The 26,572-nt window shown below is 35.6% G+C and overlaps 1 protein-coding gene across 1 annotated transcript in view; it reads right to left on the bottom strand.

The window, feature by feature from the left end:
* cstpp1 (centriolar satellite-associated tubulin polyglutamylase complex regulator 1) overlaps positions 1-25,801 on the bottom strand; it is a 39,516-nt gene extending 13,715 nt beyond the window's left edge. Inside the window, exons 1-3 of the mRNA XM_034053584.3 lie at positions 25,607-25,801; positions 20,045-20,147; positions 13,384-13,514 (exon numbers count right to left, since the gene is read on the bottom strand). Coding sequence (XP_033909475.2) covers positions 13,384-13,514; positions 20,045-20,147; positions 25,607-25,649 — 277 coding nt within the window. The 5' untranslated portion in view covers positions 25,650-25,801. The remainder of the gene's footprint in view (positions 1-13,383; positions 13,515-20,044; positions 20,148-25,606) is intronic.
* Between the last annotated feature and the right edge of the window lie 771 nt (positions 25,802-26,572).

The raw sequence follows: 26,572 nt of genomic DNA, 5'->3' as shown, positions 1-26,572 counted from the left end.
AGGTATACAGTTTGTGAGTATACAGTAGCATTCTTGGACCATTTTCTTTAAAGTTTCAGTCTTATTATTTATGATGAGCTTTTACTGTTTCTGGCACAATGACTTGTTGATACAAAAAAAAACTAACTCTAAACATTCCCCTCAAAAGGGGTAATCAGCACACCCATTGGCCTCTTAAGTATATAGAACATAATCCATGGATTCTAAACAATTTAGTTCAAGCACTGTATTGTAAGATTTGTGGTCCGCACATTCCCAACACAGTGTAAATATTAAGAAATGTTATATTAGCACTTCTAACTAGAGGAATTTCTAACCCCATATGTTTTGAAACTAAATAACAACATTAGGTCTTTTAAAAGGGGAGAATTCAACTGAAGTAGTACCTCTTAGTCCACTGGTAATAAATACATAACTACAATAAAATATCACTACCATTTTACATGTCTATGTCAACTCCCTGTACAGAAGCCATGTTTAAAATTGATGACAGTAGGACAGCCGATAAGAGCTGCTGTTCTATACGGTGTATGAAACATGTAAGTTCTTTGATATTCAGCACCTATGGTTTTTTCCAGTGATGCTGAGAAAATCTAAGTTTCAAACAGCATGAATAACCACAGCAATAAATATTAAAGTTTCTGAAAATAATGAGTGCAGGCTGAAGAAATCAACCCCTATTTTACCTTTTCCTTATCCTTTAGGAGGCATTTCTTTTTAACTCCGCTCCTAAAGAGATTTACAGAAAACCCTTTCAGTGAGGAGTTTGGGCCCCCCCCACCTGTTTCCAACATAAACATTTCTGACACGTGCAGAGAAATGTTAAATAGTAGTGAAACTTGTTCTGTTATCTATGGCTCTTACCACTAGATATATAGCATAGACCCTGATTAGCTCTGATCTTGTTACCTTAAAGGAGGCAGTCCAAGATTAGTACTAAATCAGGCAGAGTCTGTAAGACCAGCCGTTAGACGTTCAAGTCTTGCCAATTCTCTGCAGACTGGATAGATAGATAATGATGTTGGTCAACTTCCTGTTAAAAGTTCATATCCACAAGTTATCATCATCAAGGCCATCTATTTTTTTTTTCATCAATTTTTGATACATTATTCTACCTAGCTTTCCCACCAGTTAAAAAGCTGCTTCACTGCTGCAACCCACTTGTCGATCGGGAGAAATGAAGAGCAACAGATGGCCTCTGTTCCTGCAGTCTAATCATTCTCCTTTTCAGCTGCCGCACCCAGGTAATGGATGTTTACCAAGCTCTGAACCCTGGAGGCTGACACATGCATGATGAGGCGGACAATCCCCAACCCATCCTCTCTATCCCTCCCTAATCCAGCCAAGACCATCTATGAGAACGATAATTAAAACAAACAAACAAACAAACAAACAAAAAAACACAAAGACGTTTTTTGGGGGGTTTTTTTTACCACAAAACTGCTGCCTGGGTACTAATGTGGTTTGAAGATTAACTATGATCACATACATCATATTTCAGGCACTTGCCTAGAGCTTCATCACTCATCAATTCTGACATTTTGAACAAATAAAAAGTACTCAGTTCTAAGTAAACACATTTTTAGAAATGCTTGGCTTCGTACACTTTTTGGAAAAATATCTGTTGGTACAGCAGAAATCAAGAGCTTTACCACAGGGCTTTAAATGAAACCTAAACACATACAAACTAAAATCAATCCCCATCTGAGTTGCTTCCAACTTCAGAAAAGTGAATTAAATATCTACTGTGTAATACAGAAACCTGTACATCATTTATTTTCAGTTGGGCAAACAAAAACATGATAATGGGTTGCTTACTAAGTCCATGCATAAACACAAATATTGATTTCTCAAGTACCATCAGGGGGAAACAAATTCTCCGTAGCATTTCTGGTGTAATGTTTTTACAGAATGGTTCTATACAAAGTTATATCTGCTGACCTATGTTTTTTATTTGATAATGTACGGACACAAATGAGTTGTTTTAGTCTGAAAGCTACCATACTTAGACATTAGCTTTGAAATGACAGATCCATACTATTATGAGGAAAAATTGATCACTTTATTTTCCATGTGTTAATCGGTAAAATTATTCTTTCAATTTTTGTATTTTACGGTTCCTAAAGTGTGTACTGAGGCTGCTAAAAGATCATTTGCTTATCTTGCTCCATGGTCTTGGAATGACATACAGTCTAAACTTAAGTTGCAGTCCCAAATAACTTACAATTCAAGAGTAAGATGCATGATTATTTAATTAAGAGTTGTGCTTGTTTTATGTAGTTGATTACACCTGATTGTCACTAAGTGATTGTTTATTGTATTATGACTTGCCTGTGTTTTAAAAGTATTTGATTTCAGTATTTGTATTTTTGTATTGTAATATGTGTTATTGTATTGCTGCAACCTTTCTTGGCTCGGTCTCACTTGCAAAAGAGATTTTAATCTCAATGTGATTTCCTAGTTAAAAAAAAAAAAAAAAGGTTTAATAAAAATAATAATAAAATTAAAGACTACAATTTAGGCAGAAGGCAATTTAGCTGACAAACTCAATATCGATGGATAATTAATCTTCTCCAGTCAAGTTCTGTAATACTGTACTTTTAAAAAGATGTATTTACTGGTGCGGAAGTTAAAATCATAATAGTGTAAGATCCTTGTTCTGTTTTGTTCAGTCACACTTTAATGCTGAATATTAAATGATATTCCTATGATATCCAAATATATAACATTTACTAATTTAAAAAAAAAAAACAGGAGTGGTTCATTCATTGGACTTAATTATCTGGTAAGTGTTCTGCCATTAACAAGAGCACTATAAAATCGCTCTATATGAAAGTGAATCTTTAGAAGATAATCTTTCCCTCCCACACAGACTCCATATGAAGTGGCTTGAATAGAGGGAAGAGGGGTAGAATCCTCAGTGGGGAGCAAGTGAAGAGGGAAGGCCTTCTTCTGAAACACAAAGCCCTTTACTTTTTGTTTTACATAAAATCCTCTAGATCATTTTTCAATGTTTATTTACAAAATGTATGCAGATGAAAATCACTGCAATTAATTCATTGCCCAGTTCTGGAGTGATGGAGACGGAGACGGACTGAACATTTTTTTTGGTAAAAATCGGTATACAGTTAGTAGCAGGGGAATTAATCCTGCATGTAGGAGAAAGGATGAGATCAGAAAGCTGCCTTAAGCCATACAACTAATTTATAAATACTGCAATCAGACCAAATCAATCCTAGATTATTATATAAACAGATAAAACAAAGCAGCCACTCAAAAAGATCAGTTTAGCAAAGACTGCAGTTTATATCCTAAACACTGGCTTTATTACTGGAATTCCTTGAGATATCGCCAGCCTCCACTCCTGAACCAATATTCTATACCAACCGAGGAGTGAATTTTCATGCTAGTAAAGTGCAGGAGATGGTAATCCTCTGGAGGTTTCCAATCACATCCCTGTGGATTGGTGACAATTTCAAAGGAATCTGTGTGCTGCCACCCCAGTGCGGCCCACAGAATACCCCCTCCACTTTGGGTGACAACTGCATTTTTATTTATTTACAATGGATCTCAGCTACAGTATAAGGACCTCCTGAGGTATTGGAAAATATGGCTTTTGAAGGAAGGTGAATTTGCATCCAAAGCTTTTTTGAATAAAAGTATAAATTAACTGTTAATAGACAGGATAGCCTTCTACTGTATATTGCTTTAAAATAAATAAATAAATAATTAATAAAAACCCTAGTTACTGTAGTTCTAATGAAGATTCTGCTTAAACAGAATTGTATATTGTATATCATGTTGACCAGATCTTACACTGCACTGTGACAAATGACTTTCATGCATAATTATGAATGCTCTGAATGTGTTTAATTCAGAGAAGAGTTCAGAGCCACTAGTGTATATGATAAGCTTAAAGTGTCTGCAAAATGCTGTCAAGTGTAAAAAGCACTACCTTAAACTGACACGTATGTTTTCAGTTTTACAATATTTTGTTCAAATGACATTTTTTTTTCTTTCTTGCAGTCTCCACAGGGTTGAAATAGTTGGTATATAAGCATACAGCTTAACTTTTCTTCAGATATCTTAGAGACTAATCAGATAAGTATTAGCTACAGCATAATGATACACACTGAGTCAATTATAACTTCTGTGCAGGCAACTATGACATAAACCTAAGGCTGAGCCCTCGGATAACATCTTTGTAAATCAAAAATTTAATCCGAAAAGGGTGTTATTATATTGTCTCACCTTGGCAGCTGCCGCACACGTGTTACTTACTTCAAGCCTTGCCAACTCCCCTTTGGCAAATTTGTTGTAATAGTTTGCACTTTTTTTCAAAAGCCCTGGGCTGTTTGGACGCACACCAAACCTTGAACAGCAGACTAAAGCCTTAGTGTTCTCTGCATTAGCCTTGCTCTTGTTTTTTTTTTTGGTTTGTTTTTGCAGCCTGTTTAGAGGTAAAATGCAATATGCTCCTTTGAATTTACTTCAATACATTCACTATGTACAACAGTAAGAACATTCACTAAATGATCTCTTAAAGGACAGCAAAGTAGCACAAAGAGAGATCTGCAGGGAAGGTGTACAGTACCGTGTTGTTTACCAGCTTAACCGCTGAAATCAGTGTGCATTTTGCTTACATCCCAGTTGTGAACTCTCACTCAAACCAGAGATGTTCTTCACAAACAGAAGGCATTCTTCACTTTCTGTACTTCTATGCCAGTAAGTGCCAAGCATTTTTGTGCATCTGATTTTCAATTCAGGAAAGCAGTGATCTTGTAATATTAGTACACTGGAACCGGTTTAAACCTCCTAAAGTAAATTTGATTACTGACAAAGTTTGTCTTAGGTTTCCCAGCACATGTTTCTTGGGTGAGAGAAGCTTTTTCTTGAATGCTTTATTTAAATCAATTTTACAACTCATTTCCAGCACTGGTTACAAAAAATACAACAAGCATACATCACAATAAACAGGAACCTTGATTTCACCCTCTGAACACAGTTTAGTGGAAACAATGAACATTTTCAAGACTTTCCAATAAACCCCCCAATCCAATGTAATGCTTAAACTAAGAAGAGTTAGGCTAAGTATCAAAATAAACATTGAGCATGATTGATTTTACAGTATAGCTAGTCTAATAGACACGCTTACAAGGATTGCACTTATAATTTCTTTGAACAAAAGATGCCACTATAAAACAGTGTCAATTCAGCAACACTGGCACACTTATCAAAAAACAGTCCGTCCTTGGCTGCTATATACTGTATATTTCCGTTATAGGCAGGTTCATGTAATGTATGCATGGTGGAAACTTGGTTGTAACAAGCAAAGATTAACTGTAAACCCAAAACACAAAACGTTTTTAGCTGTGAATCACGGTGGTCCCTCTCATGAAGCTAACTTACAATAACCACAGACTGCAGTGTTGAGACCGATAATTCTACTGCCTAACTGTAAATCTATTTTGCAGAGCTCCAGGATGGTTCTGTCCTTATAATTCAGCATTGATTGAGCTATATACAGTATTCAATGTCAGTTTGTTGAAAGATGCAAATTTATTTATTTCTTAGCAGACGCCCTTATCCAGGGTGACTTACAATTGTTACAAGATATCACATTATTGTTACATACAATTACATAATTTTTTACACATTATTTTTACATACAATTACCCATTTATACAGTTGGGTTTTATCTGGAGCAATCTAGGTAAAGTACCTTGCTCAAGGGTACAGCAGCAGTGTCCCCCACCTGGGATTGAACCCACGACCCTCCAGTCCAGAGTCCAGAGCCCTAACCACTACTCCACTCTGCTAAATGTTACAAAAAAAGAAACAAAACAAATTGAGAGCGCTTTATAGAATTGGAATTGAATTATCAACAGTTGAGGTATGGTCAAGTTAATTTAAATATGCTTCTATTTAAAAAACAGGAAATGTGCATCATTACTGGGGCAATTCAAAACCAAACATAATGGCAAATTATTCCAACAATGATCATAGGGTTAATTTCCAACCTAGTCACTGGCTCAAAGAACGACTGCTGTCATCACACTAAACCGGTCTTTCCAAAATGCCTGCAGTAAGCTGTTCCAATGAGGTAATTAATCAAGCTGGAAACACACACAAATTGAATCAGAGTTACATTTTACACCATTGACCTCCATAACCAAACATGAAACACGTGTTCAAATAATGCAGTACACTGTCAAGTGCCATCTGTCAAAAACCATAGGCAATAATTTTTCCATATTTTTTTTATCCAGGAGTTCCTAAGGTTTGCACTATGCCAATTTATAATGTGATTTAAACTACCTTAAACATCAGTACAACGTATCAAAAATATTTAACAGCTGGATTCAGGGAAGTTCTTCCCTTCTTGTATATGAAGCTCTGTACAGTGCTTACTTACAGTATGGTGCAATTTAGAAAAGGGAGATTCTCCAAGTAATTCTGCAGTTGGAGTTGAATGATTGCAAGATAAATTCCAAAATTAGTTTTAAAAATCCACACAACTAGAGATGCTCCATAAACTGCAATGATAGGAAATGTTTAAGTCTAAATTTAGTTGTATAATTGCAGTCAGTTATGTATTGGTATACTAGAAAACTTTTACTTGCTGAGCCTCCTTTAACATATTAGCACTCTTCACTGGACAGCATACAAGACTCCTCCACTCATGATAGGCGCTCAAAATGCATGGTTTTCACAGCAAAACAATTGCTTTCAAGAAGAAGAAACCCTCACAAAAACAAATAATAAACCTGCAGACAAAATACTTTACTTTTTTTTTTTTTTAAGAGAATGATTTCAATGTGCATCGGTCTCTAATGCTAAGAAAGCCAACACTTTTTACACATGTGTATTTATTTTTCTTTACGCTACTCTGATGGTGGTCTAAATGTTCCATAAATCATTTATTGTAGTGGATTTAAGATATCTATAAAGACCTATGCCATAAAGACCACATCAATCAGTATGTATGTTTAATTTGATGATATATATGAATCTGCTCCTTTTAACACCCATTAACCTCAGTCCTCTTGGGTAAAAATGGCTAAAAATGAATAAACCAAATGCATGCCACATTTACACAGCAACAAGATTGTAGTTCCATTTTTAAATTACACTCAGGGTATGAACTTTGCTGTTCAGAACTGTGTGCTTTCATAACTGAAGAGTGTACCTCTGTTAACTGTACTACCATAGGTCTGCTAGCCATAGGCACATCAATTATGGTGGATGGAGGGGTGGTTAGAAATGTGAAAACAATTCAGGTTTGAGGGAATTTCAGCAAGAGAGTTGAACCAAATGTATTACATGATATTCTTGTTTTCCATGTGCATCGATCCAATTCCTTAATCCATCTCCAGTTTTCTGTGGATGAACCATTTTAATAGAAATCATTAACAGCTGTATTTTACTAAATAGTGACAACAAAACCAGAATCATCCTGAAAAAGCCAAACCCCAACCCAAAACCAAAACTAAGAGGTCTATAAAAAAATAGCTTAGAAAGGAGTTCTCAGTGTGCAACCACTATGTCATTAGTAGCTTTGTTTACAAAGCTCAGTGCTTAGAAATGGAGAGTTTGATGGAAAGTATGCTCAGTGGATGATCTACATCAGATGCGGAAAACCCTATATGAGAGTAAACGCCAAGAAAAGATCTGCAGAGTTTCCAGTCTAGTTGAGGAAAGGCAGTTTCATAGAGTTAGACAGTACCTTTGTAATACAACTGAACATGAGACTGGGTGTATATTTATTTAAAATGTTGAGCTAGGAAAAGCATTTTGAATTCCATATGTATTTTACCGAGGAATTTAGGATAAACCAAATTGTAATAAGTAACAGTTAAAAATTACAGAATACGATTGTATTAAATAAAGCCTTGATACTGAAGTACTGAATGAGTGTAGTAGGCCTATACCATGGGTCACATTGTTCTAATCTTTAAAAAAAAAAAAACAGGGAGGTACATACTACATATTGCTACTATTTAAAATGTAAACATTTTCAGAAAATGTTAACTGAAAAGGAATTCTGTTAACGATTTAACTAGTAAAAAGAGGCCACACTGAAATCCTCTAACATGTATTACTCATATACTATATTACCACATGTTTCTGTCTGCTGCTAAAGTATGCTAAATAAGTCCAATCTTTCCATTTGTGGTAACATTTTAAGCTACAACAAACAACCCCAAAGATAGGGCTCTTTGTATCGCTTTCAACATTAAAAATGTCAGCGTAGAAACGGCAGCACAAATGTTGTTTTGCAAGTAAGGCAGATTAAAGGAAGGAAGCACTGAATTTCCATTATCACCTGTATATATATTATTTTATATCATGTCTTATACGCCCGCTCTTTCTCAACATTTAACAAATTAAGTCAATGGTTAGCCTGTTATTTACAATGAAGTACTGTCTGGCAATTGTTTGATATGTATGCGGTCCTGTAGAAGTAAATCACAGAATGTTGATTGTTCATGAAGATGTTACTTTTAGTAACTTTCTTAATACTGCAGACCTATATATGAGGCTGTGCGGCAGTGTTGCAGAGCGAGAGCCCTGCCGAGGCACGGGTGTGTATATATGGGGAGTATTGGGTGGCAGGGAGGGAGTTAAAATCCTCCCTGCAACACACACGTGGGAATGTGGCTGAAGCCATCAATTGAATAAATGATTAATTAAGGCCTTACCACAGGCTGTAAAACAATAAAACCATTTAATTAGTTAGTGCAGGTTTGCAAAGGTTTTTTTTAGTGCTGCAGTGGAGTTAAATCCAGTTTAGAACGTTCTTTCCTATGGGACACAAAATTAAAAAATCAACACACCACCAGTTATAGTTTTTGTAAGAAGCAGGATGACTGACACTAAACCTTGGTTTAAGTAAGATTTGGAGCTCAGCAGGCTTACCATATGACACTGCTAAATTGAATTGTAATGTTATTGTATTTTATAAGCCATGAACTTGAGTACATGTAATATACATGTATTTATATATGTTTATTTTATGCATAGTATAAAGTTTTTTTTAAAAAACTACTTTTATATTTAAATAGTAACTACATCATTAAGTTTTACAGTAAATACATACAGTACAAAACAGCAACCTACAGTAAAGCCACTGTATTGTCTCCCTTTATAAAAACTCACCACACAATTACCTAACAAATTCATGCATACATTTGATAGAACAGTTGATATCAATCTTGGCAAGTTTAAAATAATGTTTTTATAATTTTAGTGCAAATGTGATAACAATATAGTATTCTGATAGACACACTGTGGTGAACACGCTTTGGATGTCGGTAGGTGACACTGAATGTTTACAATAAGGCAGCTGAGAAAAAGATTATTGACCTAAAAGCTAATGCGGGATATGTTTGGGCAACCAAAAACATATTCCTACAGCAATTACCATAAACACTCATAAAGTGCCTTGGTTGTTGCATTAAATCATAATTGCAGTAATCTCACTAAATTATGTTAGACCCGTTTGCAGTTTTTCGATGACACATATGTATTTATTTTATGCTGTATACATTGATGATGCTGCACATCTCCCAGTAAAAGCATGCTAACTGCGTATATAGTTCTCTATGCTATTAAATCTTCCTTGCAGGGGATGGCAGATATATTTTTAAGCTAAGTATGCAGCCATCAAATACAATGTCTCAACCTCCTGTCTAGCCTGCAATGACAGATTCTTTCACAATGAGGCATAAATTACCCATTTTGCGTTACACGCTTGTTCATGGAACAAACCAACTACCAAAGTGGTTAGCACAGACGTCTTGTGAAATGGGTAATCTCCATGGAAACGATTACTGTGGAGCAGGAAAGTAGGTAAATGCTGCTTGGATAGACCACACTTGTCAGTGGAGAATCCGGACATCCTGTTCAAGACAACGGCACTTCCAGCAGTTTTAATACATTGGAACTCAGCACAATGGACAAAATTAACAAAAGTATGATGCTTCTTATAGGTGGGTTTTACTTTCCAGCAGGTAGACTGATTTCTACTTGCAGTTCTTTTGCAGAAAAGGTCTCAAAATTCATGCTTCCTTGTAGCCAAATAAGGCTCAATGCACAGTATAAGCTAGAAGCCTCAGATATTTTCTTAATGCCCCAATTTATTGGTCCACTAAACAAGTGTTGGGGTGGGGGGGTGGGGGGGGGCTCTGAATTATACCGTCTCATTGCCTTGTTTTTATCGTTCACTTTTTTAAACTTCAGACATTAACCAGCCCCTCCTCTGAGAAACTGATGGTGAAATGTATGGCTATTTGGATAAATCCAGGCAGAAATCTGATTTAGATGGTAAATCCAGTCTAAAATTATGGGTTAATTAAAGATTGAAAGGGCTACACATCTCAATACCTCAAAAACATTATACAGTACAGTAGTCTCCGGCTAAGAGAACACTCCTCTGGAAGCAAGCAAAGTGTTCTCTTGATGGAGTTGAACACCAGACACAATATGAATCAATAAATTAATAAATATGTATTACTTGTCATGACGCACATGCATCAACATATGAAAATAACGGAGTAAGAGAAAAGCAATATGTTAATAAACTATAATAATAAAGTAACAGACAAACTTATGTTAATAAACTGTCAAAATAAATTAACACAGCATCCCTACACATGTTAAAAAATTGCAGTTGCAGATCTAGATTAATTATGAATACATGTACAGGATCAATATTCAAGACATGCATAACATTAACAGAATGGTGAAGCAATTCACCAGAACGGAAAACACAAATTGCTCGGCGACTTGTGTCTGATTCAGGTATTTTTTCAAGCGCTCGAACAATTTACAACTTTTTGTAGCAAGAGAAACAGCAGTGCATTTTGAAAAGACTGAAGGTGCCAAGAAGGTGTTCTCTTAACCAAAGTTCCTATTCCTTTAGCCAGAGCATTTACAATGGGGAAAATCTGTTTCACAACAAGGGTGTTCTCTTAGGTGAAGTGTTCTCTTAAGAGGTGTTCCTATACACGGAGAGTACTGTACTGTGACTACAAAATGTTTTTCATTTGTGTCTGTAATTACATCTTTAGTCTTGTTGTATTCTTGTTAAAGCAAGCAGAGTTTGCAGGGCCATGCTTCTACAAGCCTCTTTGGGTTACTTCTTTCAGTTATTATTGGAAACCAATGACAGGCTTTCACCTTTCAATGCAATGCTTTATTCTGGTGGTTTGTTTGATCTTGTTTCATGTTCATTTACTGAACATTGAGAATGCTTTTTAAATCACCAAGACAAAAGGCTTGTATTTAAACTGATATAAAGATGATGATGAGACTGATCTGGTAAATTACAACAGTTTTATTTTGTTTTGTTTTGGTGGTATTGTAGCATCCACATCCCAGCCGGTAAATGACAATTATTACCACAGCCAATTATTACCACATCATACAGCTAATTAAATGAAAATGTACAGATTAAATCAGATACATGATACAGTACTGGTTTAAAATGAAAAACATTACCTTATAACAGCATTTTAATTATCTGTATGTACTGTACATTACCCTCCCCTGTGTTCCAACTCAGTACAACTCTGCATCAGATGATTAATGCCTTCTACTAGATGTCTTGACAAATCCTATTATTATAGCTTTCCACTGAAGAATCATTTTGGTATTTTAATTTGAACTCTTCCTGGCTCAACATGTAATGTACTAATGGACTAACAGGTAACATGTAGGGAATTGTTTCATAAGCTATTACATGACAGGTAAATAACTGATTGTTTTTTTTTTGTTTTAAGTCAGCTGGTAATTTGTTGAGCAGCACTGCCACACTTTTAGAAAACAAACAAACAATGGGTCTCCTGAGTGGCGCATCCAGTAAAGGCCCTCCGTGTGGAGTGCAGGATGCGCTCTATAGCTTGGACGTCGGCGGTTCAAGTCCAGGCTATTCCACAGCCGACTGTGGACGGGAGCTCCCACGGGGCGGCTCACAATTGGCCGAACGTCGTCCGGGGGAGGGAGGGTTAGGTCGGCCAGGGTGTCTTCGGCTCACCGCGCACCAGCGACCCCTGTAGTCTGGCTGGGCGCCTGCGGGCTTGCCTGTAAGCTGCCTGAGAGCTGCATTGTCCTCTGACGGTGTAGCTCTTGGGTGGCTGCATCGTGAGTCCACAGTGTGAAAAAAAGCAGTCGGCTGACGGCACATGCTTCGGAGGACAGCTTGTGTTCGTCTTCGCCCTCCCGAGTCAGCGCAGGGGTGGTAGCGGTGAACTGAGCTTAAAAAAATAATTGGCCATTCCAAATTGGGAGAAAATAATAAAAAAAATAATAACTGGCAACAACTAAGTTATTTAAAAAAAAAGAAAAAAAGAAAACAAACAAAAAAAAAACAACTAAAACAAAAAGTACATTAAACAACTTAACCCATGAAATGTTATTTACAGAGGTATTTACTATCCAAACTGACCAGTATTTACTTTTCAAATAGACCAGTGTTTATCTAAAACACAGCTGTGTTATAGACAATGAATCACAAACATTAGAAGGCATTAACAACAAATAGTGTTGTGTGTTATGAAAGAAGCGATTGTTTGATAAGCATGACTGTTTTTTGGCTTTGGTGTACAGCTCTGCCATTAGAACCCCTTCTGACAAAACACCTTGGGAAGTTTTAACTTGCAATTTCACCTTGAATAAGTGCAGCAATTAAGAGCTTAACAAACACAAAGCAAACAAAAGGGTTTCAAAATATTGGTTTTATTGATTAGTTAACTGATCGTAACTTTAAAGCCTTAATATATACATACCAGTGCATTATGAATAAAATAAATAACCCTTTTTTAACATTTCTTTTTGTATTTCAACTTATCTTATGATCAAGTGTTTTGTATTTATAGATGGAAACTGAGGATACTGTACTCCATAGCCCAGTCTTAAAATATCTGTCTGCAATCAGGACACAAGTCTAGCGATTCACAGCAAATCATTAGTCCACACCACAAGCATTATAAGCAGCTCCCACATGATGCCCTGCAGCAATTACTCCTTTCCCTAAACATCCAGAAGAAAAACTGAAAAGTAATTTTACCCGTGACAGCAAATGGTGGGTGCTATCATGTGCCCTCTGGTAATTGGCAATTCATAAAAATAGACCTTTTACCCAAAATGCATCGATCTCTCAAGACTCGCTGTCCACGGGTGTCAAACTATACCGTTGAGACAAAATTGAATTTAAAATTGGCTGCTGCAACTGCCAGGGTGCTGGGGAATAGCTGAGGAAACAGGATATCTATTTTGTCCTGAGGCGATAAGCACTGCCTGTCAGACTTTTATGAGTTGAAGTGACAGAATTGGGCTGCTTTAATAGGATGCTCATCCACTGCATTAAAAGGAAGTGCTTACCTCCATTCTTTCCAATCTGTCTGAAACTCCTCCAGAATGCGCGCAGGAAGGAGGATCGGTTGTGTGGAGTGGCTTTGACAAAGCTGAATTCTCGAAAGAGGATGTGATTTCCATTTCGCACGCTGTTAAAACTGTATGGGGGGGGAAAAAAAAAAAAATAAATGCTAATACAATTAACAAAAATCACACAGTAGTATCTAAAGAGAATTTTGAAATGTACCCCAAATTTATTTTTTCATAATTTTATTTTTGTATTTATTTTCTTATCTTCATAGTATAGATATTTTATTCATTTTATATTTATCACTTTTCTTCTAGTAACAGGATATTGCTCAAAGACAGTAGAATGCCTTTTGACAGTGAGCTTCTGAAGCATATGGTTTCAACATGATGAAGAATCAAAATTTTAACCTGAAGCCATTTAATGATTACATCTAGGGTGGTGTTATGGCAAAACAGTGCACATATGCTGTAAATTTGGTTGGACCTTCCACAAGAAGAATCAGACCTCCAAATACCACATTTCTTATTAATTACATTAGACCAGAACCTTGTTATCAAAACAACCTATTAAATAACATCATTTAAATCAGGCTGCAAAATCTCGGCTGTCAAGATCAAATAAATCACATAACAGTTATACTGATGTTATACACTGTATTTACTGTAGAAATTATTAATCAATATCTACAAAGCCAGCCCAATAAAGACACGTCTGATATAAAAATTGTACATGCTTTTATTACCTCTTCAAATGTGCACACATTGGTACTGACTCCCAAAACTAACAACAACTTTTCTACTCTTCTCATTTTTGCTGTAGTTCTAATTGATGTTTATTTGATACATTTCAGTTCTTTCTTTAAAAACAAAACAAAACAAAACAAAAATCTGGAAATTCGCAGAAAATAAACCGTGCTGATAGTCTGGGATGCAGCAGGGGCTGATATTAATTTTTACAGTGAGCTTTTATGTGGTGCAAGCACAGGTGCCTTTCAATAGCACATGCACATTAGTGGTGATTGCTGCCGAGCCTGTTTTGTGTTTATCAAACAAAGTAAATTAACGTAAATTAAGAGGGCTGTTACACTAATGTCAGACGTTTAGGAATACTATCTTCTTTTATTCAGTACCAAGAAGACGATTTAAATGTATAAATAAAAAATAACTAATGCAGCACATTGCAAAATGTTGTAAGCCTTGTGAACAAAAAGCATATTTATGAATCTGCTGCTATCTAAATAAACTTGGGCTGGACAAAGCAGTAAAAACAGGTTGACCTTTCGAAGCAGTTGTTGGGAGCGCTTACTTCCCAATGCACAAGGTTGGCATGCATTTACGAGATGCCTGGGCAGTTCATGAAACATACTACTTGTACAACACGGTTATAGATTAAAACAATGAAAAGCATAAACAATAAACCATAACCTTTGAAATATGCTTTTAAAATAAGAAAGCATGCCCTTATACCAAATCTGTGTAACCTGGTAATCAAACTGAAGAACTACTGTATAACACACAGTATCAGTGTCCACTGTTTTACGAACTAACTGCACCAGTCAAGACTAAGGCTTGTTACTGTAGATATGTACTGTAAAATGTCAGCACCTGTAGGTGAAAGGAAAAGCCCAAGCTTGGAAGCCCCTGGAAAGATCTGAAAAAAGCCTAGCTTTTGTCTCTGAAGAAGAAAGCATCTGTCAGCCAGCAGGGTAGCTTGTGTGCATGTTGAGAGACAGATAAAGACGGGGGGAGGGAGCTAGGAGCTTGTACATAAACTGCACTTGTGCTACACATTGTCCAACGGTACCTTAAGTTGCAAGCTTTTCATTTCACTCAAGCTACATGCTGTAGTGGGTTTGGCAAACCAACAATTGAAGAGGTTTATATTGGGACAACCCTAGGACCATTTTGGTACCATTTTGGGACCACTTCTGTACAATGCCTTGAGGCCCACAGGAGCATCAATGTATTTAGTTGCTGTAAATTCAGTATAATGTATACCAGTAATAAAAAATACAAATACAAGTTTTGTAGTTAGAAGTATCAGGATTATAAATGCAATTTTGCACAAAGATGATCCTACACATGTTTTTCAACACTAGGTTGTCTGTATATTATTTATACAGTACATGGCTTTCTAACAATAAATATTAACGAAGCATACAATTGAACATTCTGCTTGGAAGATTGCCATAATGTTTAAGATTTCAATAGCTGTTCCTGACTTTTACGTATGGAAAATCAGCACCTGGTCAATTCAGATTATTATGAAGTGTACACTGATAAAAATGTCACATTCGGTTTGCGTCCCCATTAAAATGTTCCTTTTGTTTTACAGCTCTGAGCCGTGCTGTGTTTCTGTGATGACAATTATCTGTCCTGCACGGTCTGAGGCATGTCTGATATTATTTATGCCAAGAAACTTTGCTACACCATAGGAATGCAAATAAAGCTGTGGCACTCCATGAATGTTTGTTGCAAAGTTTGACATAGTGGTTGTAAAGCGTGACAGAAAGAATCAACGCACTGAACGAGGCCCTGCTCAGAGCTCACACTTATACCAAACGTTATACAAAATAAATACAAATGTATGCTCGCTTATCTTAATTCATATAGCATAAACCCAAAGACCGAGTTTATTTGTTACACTGCAGCTTTTTACAATATTCTGATATTTCTGCTTTTAAAAAGCAGTTTCTGTAGAAAAAGCACAAAGCTTATATATATATATATATATATATATATATAATTATTATTATTTATTTCTTAGAAGACACCCTTATCCAGGGCGACTTACAATTGTTACAAGATATCACATTATTTTACATACAATTACATTATTTTTTACATACAATTACTCACAGTTGGGTTTTTACTGGAGCAATCTAGGTAAAGTACCTTGCTCCCTCACCTGGGATTGAACCCACGACCCTGCGGTCAAGAGTCCAGAGCCCTAACTGCTAATCCACACTGCTATTATGAATTGGCATTTGGGTACTCACTCAAGAATACAGGGAACATATATGTTTGCAGTTTAACATATCAGTTCTAAAAGCACCACCCTAGACCAGTTTCTTACAAAATGCACTGTCCTAACATGTACAAAATATGATTTAGTGTAAACTATACTTTAGAAAAAAAAAAGGCTTGTTATATATAACAGGTTTAATCTTTTTTATATTTCCAAAGCCAGCTTTATAAGGTTGGAGAACAACATGACTTCATTAAAAGCTTATACATTCATATTCCTTGGTATCACTGCAAACAGTTAAAAGGTTTCCAAATGAGCAGCCCCTCAAACTCAAACCCAGTAATCCAACTCTTTTGTTCCACTACTTTCTTCACCTGTAATGATCCTGCTTTTTTGTGCATTATCAGGCCACAATTACAAAGCTGGGCACCCCTACCCCTTTGATGTAACAGCGTTCAGCGGTGTGCAGTAACCTAATCCCCATTATAATGAGTTGCTTATGAGACCCTCCTTGCGGGCCCGTGCCTCATAATGAGATAATATCTTTCTGAAAGACTCAGGCCAACATGATATGGATATAAATATGCAGGGGACGATGGTATATGGGAGTGCAAGTACTTAAAATAAATATGTTTGGTTGCTAAAGAACTGAGAGAACAAACATGCCTTTTTAATTAAAAACAAAAAGGGCAATGCTCTGGAGCAATGTGTAAAAGCGTAATGTATGCCTGTTCCTGTTTCTCTGACAAAAAATAAATAAAAAATGTAAGGAATAAATTTAATGTTAAATAACACTCTTCCGCACTCATGTTGTTAAAATGATTGATAAGAGATTTGGCACCATTAAAAATGCAGTATAGTATATTATAGGTTAAAAAATGAGCCTATGGAAATATGTACAGCATTTACCTGATTTTCATGTTTAAATTACTCCCTTTTTTTCCTAACCCATTTCTCTTTGTCAAATAACTGTCTCGAATGATTTTATATTGTAATCTATCTGACCCATGCTGTTCCGTGGTTTGTGGTGCAATTCAAATCAAACACAGTGCTGCCTCAGCAAGCCCTTATAAAACGCATCCTGTATATGTCCTCTGGCATGCTTCACTGGATGTCAGCACAGAACTGGAAAATAATGTGGCAGTTGTATTGTTTTTGTTTATTTTGATTGTGCCCACCCGGTTTCAAACTAACAGTCTAGAAGTCCCAGGAATAAAAATCTTTCTTATATTTTTTTTTTCATTTTTTTTTTTTTAAATAACTGGATTGAAGTTTCGTGAATGTAGTCCAAAATTAAAAATATGTCTCAATTACTAATGAAAGCAGGTCGTTAATTCTAATAAAATTAGCACCAAAAATAAAAGAAAGTACATGACCTCACTGAGCATTTGCCTTCGGGGATAATATTGATCAAATTACATTACTAATGAATACTTTTAAAATGGCAATTAAAACACTGATAAAGTATCTGATGTACAGTAACAACAGTGTTTCTGGAACATGTGTTACATGCAGGCACAAACTCTGTGTTGTGGATCTCTTAGCTGTCAACATGAACTGAGAAATGCATCACCGCTTTCTTCTATCAATCACTGTTACTTAAAAGAGGGTATGAGATTATCAAAGTCATAAGCAGTATAAAGCTTTTTCTTCTGCATACAGGTAAAACACAAAGAATATAAATTATAGTATACAGTTAGTAGAATGCAAACTGCTTATAGAAAAACCCTCTGCAGGTGTTGCAGGCACATTCAAATCAGCAAATATTTCTTGGGTAAGCTTTTTTTTTTTTTTTTTTTTTTCACACAAAAGAGTCGCCAGGGCAGTTTGATCCTAGTCAGTTTCATTGTGAATGTGCTCCTTTCAGCATTGAGCATGTAAACTACACTTGCAATGACTTCAGCTCTAATATTTGGATTTTATGTTAGCCTAACATTTTATATTTGCAAAAGTGTGTTTGCTTTGTATTCATTACATAACAACCTAAGTTTGATCATTTGGGGCTTGATAACATCTTAAAAGCAAAGCTTTGTTTATCCTGCTGTTGACTTTGGTATTGACTTTATATTGTTGTGAACAAACTGAGCTTTCAGTGCTTGGTAAATAGAAAAGGAAAATCACAGCTCTCAAATACATATTGTATAAAGCTGTTACTCTGAATTCTTTAAAAAAAAAAAAATCCCCTAGAGATCAGAATATTATCATATTCTGTAATCATAAACTGTTTGATTTTAGCGAACAATTCACCTTGGCAAAGCTAAAATACATTGACAACGATACTATATAGTTGACTACATTAGCTGTAATGTATTAATTAATTTAAAATAAGTTATTTTATTGAATTGAATTGTTAGTTATTTTACTGAATGAGTTTATTATTGTAAAATCATGCAACTGTGTTTTTCCACCAAAGGGTAAGTACTGATGCTGTAAGTAAACAGTCAGTCACTCTAATTCAAAGCACAGAAACCCTTCTTCGCTGGATATACTCAAAATAGGACCCCCTGGTCTTCTGGATGAGGAGAAGTTTGCATTCAGAGAATACTTTTTTGTATTTCTTTTTTTTTAATTGCTGCCATCAGGAAGCCTAGAACTAGGAAAAACAGTAACATAATGTACAGTACAATCTACAGATCTCAATGCCATACTTTTTTTTTAGCTTTAGCTTTTAGTTGGTTAGGAAATTGCATAAAGACAAAACCTAATCACACGTTTCACACTCTCATACACTTCTCAAAATAACAGATTTTGTAGCAACAGCTAGGTGTTAGTTTCTGTGGGGATTTTTTCATGCTTCAATCACGATGTCAACACAAACATAGCAGAGCTGTAAGCGTTCAAATCTGTTGACAGTTTTAATTAAAATGAAAAAAAAAACAGACAGCACAATGAAGGAATGGTAACTAAAGGTTATACATTTTTTGCCAAAGAATCACACTTTAAGCCAAGATAACATTTGCAGTAACTTGCTGTCCACAGATGTCTACAATGGCTGTTATTTTCTTAATCCAAAATTGTTTTTGATTTTTATTTCCTTGTCTGGTCTATAAGACTATTAATTTGTTTTATTTTAAGTTTTGAGGTATGTTTGACCCACCTAACCCTGTTCTCTACCTTTAATAGTGCACCAACTACAGTACATAAACCAAAGAAAATTGTAGCTGTATCATAGACAAGCAGATATAGTAAGGAAGGAATGGCCCACTAGAAATCCTCCATGTTTGTACAGTATACATATATTGTACTCACAAATCAGGTTTTTCACACATGCCAATATTTTAAATGAATACTGCAACTTCCCTCTCCACCTATGACCCTGCATTGAATATGAGGAGTGTCATCAATAGGCCAGTTTACATGTGTGATTATTTCACGTGAATGGACAATACACGTGTAACTTGGCAGGGAAAGCACGTGAAAGTGTCCCAAAAAACGGTGTCAGTATTTTATCGTGAAAGTCTCCATTTCTTGTGTCCAGGAAATGCTCGTGAAATCAACGCCCATGTACATATGTAAACACGAGTTTCTCGTGAAAATGTTAACTAGCTCGTTCAAGTCCTTCACTAAAGCTGCTATAAAAGCCACATGGGAATACGTAAGTTATTTGAGATGTATGGCCAGCAACTGTGATCTTCTGAATTTAATATCTGTTGAAATCCCTGAGTGAAAAGTGTTAATGGTCATACTTACTAATCTGCAAAAAATCTTACAATGCCAAATTGGGTGTACTCTTCTTTGTGCTCCAACAGTTGGCTCAGTGCGTCTTCAATGTAGAAGGGTACATGTTCTAGAGCTGAAACAGACAACCACAAGAGAGCTACAGTACAGCAAGTTCTTGGAGGCATTCCATGAAAGACCACAAAAAAGAACTGCATTCTAAACAACATGCCAACACTTGCATTTGTATTACAAAGCCATATTATGTGTTCATTTAAACTGTATTAGACTACTCATGTTCTTTTGTTAAAACGGCAAAACAAATTGTATTTAAGTTTACCTTTACTGAAAATTATTCAGCTATGGAAATGATATTTCAAATCTTGCAATCTACTTATTCTGCTATTGATGAACTACAGTATCAGTATGTTTACATGCAGGTTAATATTCTATTATTATTCAGAAATACTCAGTATTCAGAATAAGTATTCAACTTGTGTAAACGGCATATTCAGTATAAGGTAAGCAGTATTCAGAATAAGATATGTGGAATATTGAGTTATCTTGTGGAATATTAGTGGAATGTTTGTGGAATGTATGTGTGAGACAGCCTGTGATTGGTATTTGTTAAACTGGCTAAGTACTACAATAATACGGATGAGGCACACAGCATGTGAAGTTTAAAACTTTATAATCCAGATTATAATTTAAGGAATACATACACATAGATATCTAAAGCCATGATAATTACTTGATTTTAGATCAGACAAAATAATGAATGCTATTCTCATCAATAAAAGTGAAAAATGTTTGAGAGAGAAAGGGAGAACATTTTATTATAATCAAATATAAAATAAAATACACCTGCATCCTCAGGGGGATTATTTTACATATAAAATTTTTTGACATACAATATACAGTAGTAGGTGCCGGTATATAAAATGTACAGCAAATACATAGATAGATACTTTGATATGCACATGCATGCACATTAATGACTTGATAATGAGTTTATAAAGGTAGCCAAGTACAGACAGGACTAGTATTCAAAACTATGTGAGATGTGCTACGATAAATAAAGCAGATCTTGCATCACAAGTGGTTCTTAATTCTCTAAAAACACTACTTTCTCCAACTCTCGTCATAACATTTAACACTATACAGTTATTATTATCTGTGCAAGTGACACTGCTGTCCCTGTCCACCTGTCACATCTGATCTGTTGGCTACTTAAATTGTAGGTCATTGTTCACTGACTTGCCTGTGATTTACTGGCAAATGGAAGCAAACAGTGGGTCCTTTTTTAAGTTACCGTGTGGGCTATTGAATTGTATTCAGTAGCAGATCTACTGTAAACAGTGACATAATTTAGATAATTAGATCTGCTACTGTTTACAGTAGCAGATCTACTGTAAACAGTGACATAATTTAGATAATTAATTTTTTTTTTTTTTAGTACAAAGGTGAAAATGAACATTATCTTCTGCTTCCATTTGAATAAACTGAATAGTGCGAAAAATGATATATGCCTTTGTTAAATAGTAAATAAAAGTGAATACACTTTCAAGGTTGTGAGTGCACATCTGGATTTTCCTCCTTGCCCGAATACATTTGCTAAATGCAATACTAATTCCTCTCACATTACTTGCTTGAAGCTACAATCCTGGAAGGTCCTACCATTTAAAATAATCCGCGATATAGAGTTCCTTCCTGACCATTAACCACTTTGCTGTAGCCATATCACTGTGGAATATTGTTTGTTTAGTAAAAAGGAGACGTCAGGTGGGAATGAAGGATGGCCGTGATGTAGTATTACTATATTTTACCCTCCTAATATACTGTCGTATAAATCCCTGGGAACTGTACTGTAGAAGTCAAACATTATTCTTACCTTACCAAGAGGAAAATAATAGACAGATCTATTTGACGAACTTGTGCTGTACTCATGTATGCATGTACTATATGCAACCAACCCCTAAATCAACCTACATTTAATAAACCCTTGACAAGGTATGGAAAGTAGTGCCTTTCTGTATTTGCTTAGCTATAAATCTGCAGTATAAAGTATGACCTGCTAAAATGCAGCATTTTGCGAGTGGCAATTTAATACTACGCGGTAGCCTGAATGACAAAGAGACGGATCTTAAAAGTTGCATTTTATTCAGTACCCTATTTTTCTTTAACACAAATGTACATGCCATCTAACAAAGTAGGCCAAGTTCTTAGGCTACATTCAAAGGATGTTTTATAAGCTACTTTAATTTGGTTTTACAAAAAAAAATCCTGGTCATTAAAAAACAAAAAAGAAGATCAGAACAAATCACACTACAAGAAAACAAATTAAATTATTTTGGTTATATAAACTAATACATAACTTTGCATTATGTTTGTGTACAATACTATAAACTGCTTTCTTAAACACAGAAACGGTAGAACGTGTATTGCCAAGTACCAGGTGTTAGTTATTTTAATATATAGTATAATAATTAACTGAATTCCTATCAGACAACTCAACACTCTGTTTAATCAATAAAAAAATAATAAATCATCGAGATCAGTGTTTCTCAACCCTGGTCCTGGGGACCCACTGTGTCTGCTGGTTTTCATTCCAATTGAGCTCTCAATTACTTAACTAGACCCTTAATTGTTTTGAATTTGCTTAATTAGACATTTTTACTTGTTTTCAGCTCTTAAACAGTTGCATAGTTCAAGTTAGCTATAACATTTTATAAGTAACTCGAAATGTGCAACTGTTTAAGAGCTGAAAACAATTAAAAAGGTCTAATTAAGCCAATTATCATTTCAATTAAGGGTCTAGTAATTAAGTAATTGAGAGCTCAGTTGGAACGAAAAACAGCAGACACAGTGGGTCCCCAGGACTGGGGGTTGAAAACCACTGATCTAGACGACTCATAAAAATGAATTTTTCTGACACTTACTGGTTGTGGTACACACTTCAACCCCTGCCAGAACCTTTTAGTTCTGTACTTTCAGCATTCAGCAATTAGCCTAAGCACAGTGTCACTTTCATATTACTGTACCAAGAGTACTGATTTTAACATCAGTGTCCTCTTTGGAAGAATTAAACTGAACTCTCCAGATTGAAAATGTTACTTTTTTTTTATTGGCAGAAGAGAACTAAAACCTGGACAACATCAGTGCCAGGAAGGTACAGTATGATTGTCCAGACAAAGCCCAAATACAAATCCCAGGAAATATTATGATAACTCAGTACTGAAGCACCAGAACCAGAATCTGAATTATTACAAACACCAGAAAAAAGTTAAGTAAATGTATCAATCAATTAAAGAAAATAAGAAAATAAATAAATAAATACATACATAAATAATAAAACTAATTGCACTCATCTTGATCTTGATCCCAGTCTTTGTTATGTGTTACTTTTATAAAACACTATATAAATAGTGGGGTCAAGATTATTCCAAATTGTTCTACAGAGCTCATGGGAATATTATGTGGAGGCCAGGGTAGCGTGTATTCTGCTGTGCCTTTCTTGTAATTGTAATTCTGCCGTGTGACTGGCACATGACAGCAGGAAGTGTACCCCCCCCCCCCAGCACATCTCTGTAAAAACAGGGTCAGTAGGCTGGACATTGCAAGTATATGTCTAGCTGCATTATGTTACATGCAGGATTTTCTTAGCTCAATAGAAACTTCTCGAGATACACGTGCTTCCACCCTAGGCTGAGATCAAGGCAGGTGGTGTCCTTAAATTTCAATATAAATTTACGGGGGGGGGGGGGGTTTCCAAAACTCCACGCTTCGACCAGATGTAAATATATCCCAATTACCGGTAATAATATTGTGCTGTTGTAACTTGAATCCACAGTACTGGGGCAAGATGGTAGCCACCTGGAAGGTGTAGACAAAGAAACTGCTCGGCTGCTCAGAACTTGCCACTTGGTCCCATTACCCCTGCAGGAAAGATTAGTGATTCCAGCAATAATAACGACTAGGAGATCTGCAGGCACTGGTGCTCAAGCCCTAACATGCAATACTAAGCTGTACAAAAGTGAGAGAAATAGGAATGACGTAGTTATACTAAAAAACTTTCACACTATTTGTTCTCCTTAAATTAAAGGATCAAAACATTGTCATGTGAAAGCTTTCAAAGGCAAGAGCGCAGCACACTACAGAAACAATGACTGAAACTCATCCAGATGAAAGCTACTGTTTCTATAAATCTTTCCACACTTAGCTTAAGGGGTGACATGTTCGGTACTCTCCAATTATGAAGTTGGCAGACATTATTTATTTAAAAAAATGTCTTTCCATAAGAAACTACACATTCTCAGGCAACTTTATAATGAGATACATCTTTAGTTGTTTTGTTTATTTCAAATCATACAATGCCATGTAGAATAATTCACGGACAGTTATTCATATTTACTTAAACTTTTACAGAATACACACTTTTACAGCCTGATATTAAATCCTTGGCATCCAGTGCTTCTGCCTTAAGGATTTTATGTCTTTTATGTCTTTTTTAAAAAAAAAATTCTTCAAGCTCGCAAGAAAAAACTTAATCCACTCCCCCCAGGGCCAGGGCATCTAAACAAACTTGAGATATGTTACAGCATCAGAAAACAGGCATTAACTTTGAAAGAGATACACCCAAGCTCTGAAAGTCATTCTACTGTGTAGTTCATCATGTGTCGTTTGAAGGTCTGTCATGGGGGGCCTGTAAAACTTTCTTGATCCAGCTCTCAACTTTTTGGTTGTTTTAAAGGGGCGGAATCATTTTAAAAAGCTTACAATAACATTTCCTTGCTCTAACTGAAATATAAAAGCATACATTTCAGGGAAAGCCATTATTTTTGGAAAGTATGCATTCTCTGCATTATTGTAGAACATGATTGTGTGCAGAAACAACTTCAAATAACAAAACTATAAACTAAAGAAGGGCGTTTTTATTGGTACTGTTTTGCATCAGATAAAGATTGTGTGTGTGTGTGTGTGTGTGTGTGTGTGTGTGTGTGTGTGTGTGTGTGTGTGTGTGTATATATGTGTGTGTGTGTTTTAATGTTTAGAGAAATAATTATTAAATGCTTGCAGACATGCTTTGAATAACAGTAACTGTCTTTGTGAAATAATATTACACCACAAAACGTTGTATAAAATAGCAACAGACATTAATTTAAAAAAAATGTATGTAAGCATTTCTGTTTAATTAGTGTCTGTGTGACATACAGCAACATGCTGTTTAAAATGTCTCTCACACAGTGCATCTAAGTTGTCCACAATGCATTTGACAGCCGCAGCATTCCTGGTACCAGGAGAAGTGTTCCAGACCTAGGATGCTGTAAAATGCATTGTATGAACTGCGCGGTCTTTCTGCTATCTATATCTCTACAACTCAAAAATACATTTAATCCAATTAAAAAATACATCCCAACTGCTTGCCTTGGATGAAAATAAATACATGATAATATTAATAATAATAATAATAATAATAATAATAATAACAATAATAATAAAATACCATCTACACGGTTAAAAAGCATAGTAACTTAATATTTAGGGGACGTTTTCACGGTGACTGTACACTGTACGACTTTAAAACAAATCACTTACCCAAATATTCATCCACAGGCAATGTAAAGCGTTCGGAATTCATTTTTATAACTCACAAAGTAAATGCGTTTTATTTCTTAGTTACTGTTTTCAGTTATTACTTGGGGGGTAAAAAAACATGGATCACGTAGTCTGCATCAGCTGTCAGTTTGTTTCCATAACAGCACCAAAAACAGCAGCAGGTGCTACAGATAAAATAACCTCCTCGTCCCACGCACTTCTGAAACAGAGTTCCTACATGAAAAATGTCGCTGGCAGAAGAATATCTATTTATTTATTAATTATTTTTAGAACGCCAACAGCACTTTGTTTTTTGGTTCCTCTATATAAACTGGCACTCCTTAAAATATTAAGGTGTATTTATACATTCATGAAAAGGCAAGTCAAAAAGTCAAAAAATATCTGCACTATATATTTTGAAACATGTGTTTTGTACAGAATTTCATTATTTCTCGTCTATGTGGGAACTTAATTTTCAATGTTTTGCAACCAAAGCCGTTTCACCTCCAGAGATAGCACATTTCAACCATGAAGGACCCATACAGAACAGAATTTGAGCTACAACATTTTTACAAAGCAATTGGGATGGTGTTATTAAAATAGTAGCAGCCAGAAGTGCAGAGTAGAATAAGCAAGCAATTACAAGTGTAATATTTCTTTACCTGTTAGAGACTAGCGTTCAGCACCAACTTCCTGTGGCGGAAAGGAAATTAAAAAGAAATTTGCAATGAAACTGAATACACTTCAAACATGCTAAAGACATTACGGTAATGAAAGTATCCTTATTAGAATTAAAGCAATTATTTACCATCGTCAGCCTGTGAGTTTGAAAGGAAATTGAATAAGAAGGCTAAAGTATTTCCAGATTTCCTCCTGGCCCTGCCTTCAGTATTGATTTCAACGGCTGCTCGGGACTCATGTGAATGGCAATTTAGCAGACAGATCTAGTATATTTTATAACAGAAT

The sequence above is a fragment of the Acipenser ruthenus genome, chromosome 27 (assembly GCF_902713425.1).
Source record: "Acipenser ruthenus chromosome 27, fAciRut3.2 maternal haplotype, whole genome shotgun sequence".
Classification (NCBI taxonomy): domain Eukaryota; kingdom Metazoa; phylum Chordata; class Actinopteri; order Acipenseriformes; family Acipenseridae; genus Acipenser; species Acipenser ruthenus.
This window is presented reverse-complemented; position numbering and strand designations above follow the sequence as displayed.